The following is an 8,330-nucleotide window of genomic DNA, read 5'->3' as shown; positions in this document are numbered from 1 at the left end:
AAAAAAAAAAAAAAAAAGAAAAAAGAAAAACATAAAATGGTCAAGTATCAGTTGTATAAATTGAAATTATGTATTTTTAGTATGCAATTTTTATATTTAGTTTGTAAATACAAATTGAAAAAAACCCCCACGTAACCAGCCTTATGTGACTAAAGAGAATGGCCAATCTCTCAGAATACCTTTTCCTACTCCTTCTAGAGCTCTCTCCTTGTATGGTATGGAGTGCCACACCCTGCCCATAGTTGACATGTGAATGCTGCTGTCATTTCCGCCTAGTGAAAACCACAGTGATTAAACAGGAAATGCTGGGCTCTGAGTGCTCCTTTGTTGCAATGCACCTTGTGCCTCCCCCTAGGTCTCTCAGTTCCGGTCATTTGGGGCACCATGGCTTACTTTTTATCTGTACTTGAAAGTCCCTTTTAAAGGTGATGATTTCCTTGACTGTTCTGTTTGGCGGATTAGAGGTTGAAAACTTGGTCTGGTGGGGGGGGGGCGGGCACAGGGAATGTGGCTGCCTTCTTTCTCTCCTCCCCCCTTGGTGGTGTTTATGACAGTCTTAGTAAGTCTGGGCTGGTCTCCAACACTGTTATGTGGCTAAGGATGACCTTGGTCTGCCTCCGCCTCCCCAGTACTCCATCCAGGCATGCGCCACTCCTCCACTCTCTGGGTCAAGAGAATTTCTTATGGGTGTCTTCTATTTTTGTTTTAGGTAAAATGTCTGCTCCAGGACCTTACCAAGCAGCTGCAGGCCCTTCTGTAATGCCCACCGCACCCCCAACCTATGAAGAAACAGTGGGTGTCAACAATTACTACCCAACGCCCCCAGCACCTATGCCAGGACCAGCCACAGGGCTCATTACAGGCCCAGATGGGAAGGGCATGAATCCACCTTCTTACTACACCCAGCCTGTGCCTGTCCCCAACGCCAACGCAAGTATGTCTGTTACCCAGGTCCTGGTGGTTCCTCAGTCACAGAGCCTGTGGACTCCAGGAGGGAGAGGGTGGCAGTGAGGTGCCCAGGGGTCAAAGCCAAATAACAGGCACTGTGATGTCCACCCCACCCTAGGTAGTTTCTCATAGGATATTTCAGACATCCCGTTGTTGAGGACTGCCATTTCCCTATTATAAATCACATTTAGTGGCCGGCAAGATGACTTAATGGGTAAAAGTGCTTGCTGCAAGCCTGACTACCTGAGTTTGCTTCCCAGGACTCAAATGGTGGAAAGAACTGGCTCCCCAAATTTGTCCTCTGATCTCCACATGCATGTACATGTGCATGCACACACACACATGTACAGATGTTAATAAAAATGTAATCAAAATAAACGAACAACAACAAAAACCCCAGGAAAAATATGTTTAGGATCCTCCCATGCCTGCTGGGTCCTCCACCCTTGCCACCACCCCTGCCCCTGAGTGCATGGAGTGGGAGGTTGTGAGTTCAGAGACAAGGGTGGAGAGAGAAATCCTGTCCTGCAGCCAACTGCGTGAGAAGAAGAGTAACAAACAGGAATGGCACTGAGTAAGAAGACGATATACAAAGCCGCTGCCCCTCTACTGGGGCAGGGTCTCACCTGGACTCCTGGGGGCCTTCTTCATAGTCCTTGTCCTTGAGAGTCCTCCGTGACCAGGTGTGTGTGAGTGCACTATTTGGCGCTGCAAGATGATGAGAACTATCTGAGGCCAGCAGAGCTTGCCTGCCCTGTGCTTCTGTCTTTATTTGTGTTTGCGTGCTTACCTGTGGAGGCCAGAGATCAACCACAGTGTTCTGTTTAGTTTTAAAATGTGTGTGCGTGCTATATATTTATATAAATATGTATTTTTATAAAATGCATTAGCACATGTGTGTGTGTCTGTGTGTGGACCATGTTGCATACCTGATACAGAATTTACTTTTGGATTTACAGGGGTTATGAGCCCTCATGTGGGTGCTGGGAAGAGCAGCCAGTGCTCTTAATTGCTAAGCCATCTCTCCAGCCTCCTCTCACCTTTCTTATGTCTCAGTTCCCTCATCTGTGATGTCTGGCTCTCTGTGATGTCTGATCTGTGGTCATTCTGTTAAAATTAACTTCCTTGTGTGAAGCACAGAGCCACCATCTGCTAAGAAGGAGCCAGTGTGCTTGTTGTACTCAGTTTTGACTTCTTGGGGTAGAGAGTGAGCTAGCAACTTTTATGAGACGGTATCACTATGTACCTGTAGTTGGTATGCAGACCAGGATGGTTTTGGACTCCTGATTTTCTTACCTCTAATTCCTGAGTGCTTGGATTGCAGCTGTGCCTCACCATGCCCAATTTATGAATCCTGAGGGTTGTCACATACTAGGCAGCCACTCAGCCACCTGAACCGTGGCACAGACCATCCTGTAATCAAGAAATAACTTGATCTTGAACCAAAACAAAACAAATATTACTTAATGCAAATTTATGTCTAGCCTAAGCATGCTCGTTTCCTGCCTTTGGAAGCAGAGTCTCAGTGTTATGAGTTATGCTGAGTGCCCAGTCCTCCAAACCCAGGCCATCTAAATGGCTTCCTAAGGAGAGTTGCTTTGACAGAGCCATAGCTGAAGCAGCCCTTCAGGGCCACCATCACTGGAGCTTACCTCCTGGCTTTTAGGAGTGTCTTGCAGCTCCTCGGCTTGTGGCTTTCCTCTTAGCAGTGCTTTATGGATTTAAGCTATGGGTGGACTTAGTTTCCCCGCGTGAGCTTCAAGCCATTATCAGATGTCAAAGTGCATCTGGTGTGTGTGTGTGTGTGTGTGTGTGTGTGTGTTGGTGGTGGTCTTGGTGGCAAATGTCCATTTGATGTCCTTAGAGATTAGGCAATTTGCCTTTCAGGATCCTAGTAGCAGTTGTCCCTTTAACTTCAGTGACAGCCATGTGGAGAAGGAATTCATGAACCTACAGTTCACTCTGTTAGCTCATGGCACAATTGCCAGCCACCGCTTCTGGAGCATTCCCAGCTCACCTCCTCTCCACTTAGCTCCTGGCAGCCACTCTTGGCTAAGGAAAATCAGGCCTAAACCCATCATGTCCCTGCATCTCTAATCTCTTCTGCAAACCACCTCAGTGAGCCAATGGCAGAGCTAAAGAAGCAGTTTGAGGATGCTGCTGCTGCTGCTGCTGCTGCTGCTCTCCACTGAGTCAGACCCCTAGGCTCAGAGCCTGTCTAAACATTGTGTACACAATAAGGTCTCTCCCAGGACAGATGGCCTAAGAGAGCCAGGTCCTGCCAGGAAGATAGGAAAGTCTTTCTTTCTTCTCTATGAACTATAAAAAATCCCTCAGAAAATTCTGAAAATCTGTCACTGTTTGCTCTCTCCATTTGTCATTTTTCTTTTTCTTTTCTGTTTTAAAGCATACGTAATACTCAGGGGGCACAGGTGGATTGCCACAAATCCAAGGTCAGCATTATCTATGTAGTAAGTTCCAGGCTAGCCAGGGCTTCATAGAGAGGCCCTGTTCTATCCACCCCTTTCTGAACATTGTGTACACACAGATACACTCAACATAAAATCGACTTATATGCTGCTGAGGCAGGAGGACCACAGATTTAAAGGCAGCATGGGCTATATGGTGAGATTCTCATAGTCACAAAAGATGAAGGGAAAAACATTTTAATTATTCCACTTAAAAATAATACTTGAGCCAGGCAGTGGTGGCGCACGCCTTTAGTTCCAGCACTTGGGAGGCAGAGGCAGGCAGATTTCTGAGTTCGAGGCCAGCCTGGTCTACAGAGTGAGTTCCAGGACAGCCAGGGCTACACAGAGAAACCCTGTCTCAAAAAACCAAAACAAACAAACAAATAATAATAATACTTGAATTTATTCTTTGAACATTTCATATGTGTGTCTGTCTGTCTGTCTGTCTATTCATATATTCTTGATTCTATCCACATCATTCCCCTGTCCCTCTCCCTATCTGTTTCCTTCCCACCTCCAAGTCCTTCCTATTACGTCTTTAATCACCTTGCAGTACAGCTCGGTGGTGTTAGGTAGACACACTGTCCACCTCCACTGTTTAGTTTCTGAACTCTCCATCTTCCCAGAGTGAAACAGCATCTTTATCTTAGGAAGCCACTGGGTATTTATGCTTTGGGGCTATGAGCTTGGGCTCTGGGGTACCCGGTGTGGCCGCTCTCATGTGTGGACATCAGTGTGACTCCACGCTCACTGAGTAACTGTGCTGTCTTCTGCCTATAGTTGCCGTGCAGACCGTTTATGTGCAGCAGCCCGTCTCCTTCTATGACCGCCCTGTCCAGATGTGCTGTCCTTCCTGCAGCAAGATGATCGTGACCCAACTGTCCTACAATGCCGGAGCCCTCACCTGGCTCTCCTGTGGCAGCCTGTGCCTGCTGGGGTGAGAGAACTGCTCATTGGCCTCTGGAGGGTGTTCACTCTAGGGTGATTGCTATTCAGACTGGGGACTTGGCTATGATAGGTGCTGTCCTGTGTTGTAAGAATGTGAGTATGAGTGTGGAAATGTGTAGACATGACTGTAGAGGACAGCTTAGCCTCCTGTTTGTCTATTAAGGCTAGGTCTCTCAGTGTTCTTAGACATGCCAAAGAGGTTAGGGTGGCTGAATAGTAAGCCCCATAGACCCCGACTAACTGATACCATCATGCCTGCTTCCCCGATACCTTCAAGATAATTTAAGGAATTACTTCCCTTTCTTTTCCCCCTCCCTCCCTCTCTTTCATTTTTCTCTTTCATGTGTGTGTGTGTGTGTGTGTGTGTGTGTGTGTGTGTACATGAGCATATGCCATGGCACACACATCAAGGTTAGAGGACAACTTTCAGTGGACAGTTCTTTCTGCCATGTGGTTCAGGGAATTGAACTCAGGTCCTCATGAGTCTTGTCTGACCGAGTTATCCCCAGGTAACTGGAGGATTTTTCTCTTTTTTCTTCTGTTTTTATGGTGCTGAGGTGAGAACTCAGGCTCTCAGCATGAGGTACCTGTCTGTGCCTCAGCCTGGTTGAGGAGAACTCAGGCTCTCAGCATGAGATACCTACCTGTCTGTGTGCCTCAGCCTGGTTGAGGAGAACTCAGGCTCTCAGCATGAGGTACCTACCTGTCTGTGTGCCTCAGCCTGGTTGAGGAGAACTCAGGCTCTCAGCATGAGGTACCTGTCTGTGTGCCTCAGCCTGGTTGAGGATGCTGAAGGCTGAGCACAGTGCTGTGTCCTGTAATCCCAGCACCAACAAGAGGAGCTGAAGGTGGGAGGGAGGAAACTTGAGGGCTGCCTGAGGGCTGCCTGGGTTACACATAGAGTGGGACCCTGTCTCAGTAAAACACAAAGAAGGGCCAGCAGATGGCTCAGCAGGTCACTGTGCTGGCTGCCAAGCCTCACAAACTGAGTCTAATCCCCAGAATCCCCATAGTGGAAGGAAAGACCAGACTCCCAAAAGTTGTCCTCGGACCTCCACATGTGTGCCATGACACATAAGTATTCACACATATAGAATGAATGAGTGAGTGAGTGAGTGAGTGATTGAGGAGTGAGTGAGTGTAAAACTAAAGATGGAAGTACCTGGAGCAGTACTCCTGGTCTCTGCTTTCTAGATGTTTATGGCACCCCCTTGCCACAGGGCAACCACCAAAAATTTCCTTTGTGGCTGAAGAGTCCCCCAAAGTGGAAACTCTGCCCTTAACACACATGGAAATCACTAGGCTGTGTTCGTGTAGGGACCCACAGAGCAGCTGTTCACATCTGCAGAGGGCGGGATCCTCAGGCTTCTTGTCCTAGAATCTCATGACTGCTTTGTCTCTGAGAGAAGCTTCAAACAGTTTATACATTAACACACATAAAGGCCCCCCGCCTCCCCCCATTGCCTGTGCAGGGGGATTACATAAATATTTATGTCTACACTGAAAGAGATGCTAGTCTCTGTTCCAGGAGAGAAATCTGAGCAAAAGCAGTTGCAGTTTTTCCTCTCCTCCCTCTCCCTCTCCTCCCTCTTCCTCTCCTCCTTCGTCTCCTCCCTCTTCCTTTCCTCCCTCTTCCTCTCCTCCTCTTCCTCTTCCTCCCCTCCCTCTTCCTCTCCTCCTCTTCCTCTTCCTCTCCTCCCTCTTCCTCCCCTTCTCTTCCTCTCCTCCCTCTTCCTCTCCTCCTCTCCCTCTTCCTCTCCTCCCTCTTCCTCTCCTCCCTCTTCCTCTCCTCCTCTTCCTCTTCTTCTCCTCCTCTTCCTCTTCCTCTCCTCCCTCTTCCTCCCCTTCTCTTCCTCTCCTCCCTCTTCCTCCTCTTCTTCTTCCTCTCCTCTTCTTCCTCTCCTCCTCTCCCTCTTCCTCTCCTCCCTCTTCCTCTCCTCCTCTTCCTCTCCTCCCTCTTCCTCTCCTCCCTCTTCCTCTCCTCCTCTTCCTCTCCTCCCTCTTCCTCCTCTTCTTCTTCCTCTCCTCTTCTTCCTCTCCTCCTCTTCCTCTCCTCCCTCTTCCTCTCCTCCTCTTCCTCTTCAACCTTCTCCTCTTATATAGAGTCTAACGTAGCTTGGGTTCGTCTTGAAGTCACAGTGTACCCAAGGGTTTCCCTGAACCGACCCCCCCCACACACACACCCGTCTCTACTTTTCTAGTGGTTGGATCATAGCCCTATACAACTATATCCCCTTTATGTGGGTAACCCAGGGCTTTGTGCAACAGTCACAGAATGCTCCTCCTACCCTTTGGTTTTGTTTTGCCTTTTTTCATGCCAGGGATAGAGTTCAGCTCTCCCACATGCTGGGCAAGTGCTCTTCCACTGAACTACATCCTGAGTGCTGGTGCTCTGTTGCTTTTCAAGTCTTAACTGTGTAGCCCAGGCTGGCTTTGAATCAAAGTCCTCCTGCCTCTGTCTTTCTAGTGACAGGATTACAGGTGTGTACCACCATGCCTGGCTATGTCTTGTTTCACATGTCATCTTTACTCCATCCAATAGCATACTTAGGATACTGGTTTTGGGTTTGTGGGCTCATCTAGAGTTTCTAGGGTAGTCCTGTATCAAGGTAATTTTTTATCTCCCTTCCTTTTTGAGTCAGGGTCTTCTGTATCTAGGGCTGGCCTCCAACTGCCCCAGGTAATCAAAAATGACCTTGAACTCCTGATCTTCCTGCCTTTATCTCCTGAGAGCTGGAATCACAGGCTTGCACATCTGGTATTGAGGATCACACTCTGGGCTTGGTGCATGCAGGGACATATTCTTCCAGATGGTCTTCGGCTCCACCCCCAAGCCGCAAAAGGCCCTTCAGGGGTTCCAGCGCAAATGCACGAGCCCATGTTCTTGGCTGCACGCAGCCTCCTTCCGCAGCCGGTGATGTGTTCCTTGTCTCTCCTCCCAGATGTGTTGCTGGCTGCTGCTTCATCCCATTCTGCGTAGACGCCCTGCAGGATGTGGACCACTACTGCCCCAACTGCAAGGCGCTCCTGGGCACCTACAAGCGCTTGTAGGACTCGGCCGGCCAGCCAGGGGAGGTAGTAGACAAGTGCTACCGGAAGTCGCCTGACCCTTTCCCAGCACAGCCAGAAGAGGCCCTTCCTTGATCTCATCTCTTCGTGGGCTCCATCTTCGTGTCTTTTAGGGGGTGGGAAAGGTCAGAAAAGTAACAAACCTCCAAACCCAGAAACTGCTGCTGGAGTTGTGCCCTGCACATGCAAAGACGTGGACCTTGGGTGTTGTTTCAAGGGTTTGCTGCCTGCTCATGTTACCCCACTAACTGTGATTGTTACCCTATTTGCATCTCCTCTGCTGATTTGCCATTGGCTGCCTCCTCTTCCTCAGTGGGCCTTGCTGGTGCCAGTCTCCAACCCCGAAGCCACAGTTTGCCTTATTTTTCACTGTTTGGTTTAATCTATTCCATCTCTTCCCATCTCCAATGAGAGGCCTTGCCTTAAAGACTTTGCGGTTCTGTAATTGTAGACTTCTCCAGCACTCAGAATCACTTTAATTTCATAGAGTTTTTTTTTCCCCCCAAGTACACAGAAGGGCTGCTCACACCCACCAGACACATACAGATAAGGTCACAAGTCCTAAATAAAAGGCTCAAATCCATTCCAGTCTCAGCTCCCTCCTGTGAAGGCACTCCTTCCTCATGCAGTTTCTGTGAACTCCTTTTGTTCTTAAACACATACGTAAGTCACTTGGCAGGGAGACATTTCTAGAATTAGTTTTATAATCACGACACACCCTTCATTTCTCCATTTGCTGGTGTGTTTTTAGTTGGTTTTGTTTTAGTTTTTCACGGACGGTCCAGCTTGTTGCCCAGGCCAGCCTTGAACTCTGAGGAGATCCTCAGTCCTCGCCTCTCAAATACCCAGAGCTCTAGATATGTGCCTCCGCACCTACTGGGCTTTTTTTTTTTT

At 48.5% G+C, this 8,330-nt stretch overlaps 1 protein-coding gene across 2 annotated transcripts in view; it reads left to right on the top strand.

Moving 5' to 3' along the window:
• The window catches only part of Litaf (lipopolysaccharide induced TNF factor), a 35,281-nt gene extending 27,262 nt beyond the window's left edge, over window positions 1–8,019 (top strand). The window contains exons 1-4 of one of the 2 annotated variants that reach the window (XM_031362670.1): window positions 323–425; window positions 710–934; window positions 4,200–4,356; window positions 7,310–7,447. In XM_031362670.1, the coding sequence (XP_031218530.1) occupies window positions 715–934; window positions 4,200–4,356; window positions 7,310–7,418 (486 nt within the window). In that variant the 5' untranslated portion in view covers window positions 323–425; window positions 710–714 and the 3' untranslated portion in view covers window positions 7,419–7,447. Of the gene's footprint in view, window positions 1–322; window positions 426–709; window positions 935–4,199; window positions 4,357–7,309 lie in introns of those variants that run through there. The other variant, XM_031362666.1, reaches the window with a different exon arrangement.
• The last annotated feature ends 311 nt before the right edge of the window (window positions 8,020–8,330 follow it).

Source organism: Mastomys coucha, unplaced genomic scaffold (genome assembly GCF_008632895.1).
Source record: "Mastomys coucha isolate ucsf_1 unplaced genomic scaffold, UCSF_Mcou_1 pScaffold12, whole genome shotgun sequence".
In the NCBI taxonomy this organism is placed as follows: Eukaryota; Metazoa; Chordata; class Mammalia; order Rodentia; family Muridae; genus Mastomys; species Mastomys coucha.
The sequence above is the reverse complement of the archived record's forward strand: the minus strand, read 5'-3'. Positions and strand labels throughout refer to the sequence as shown.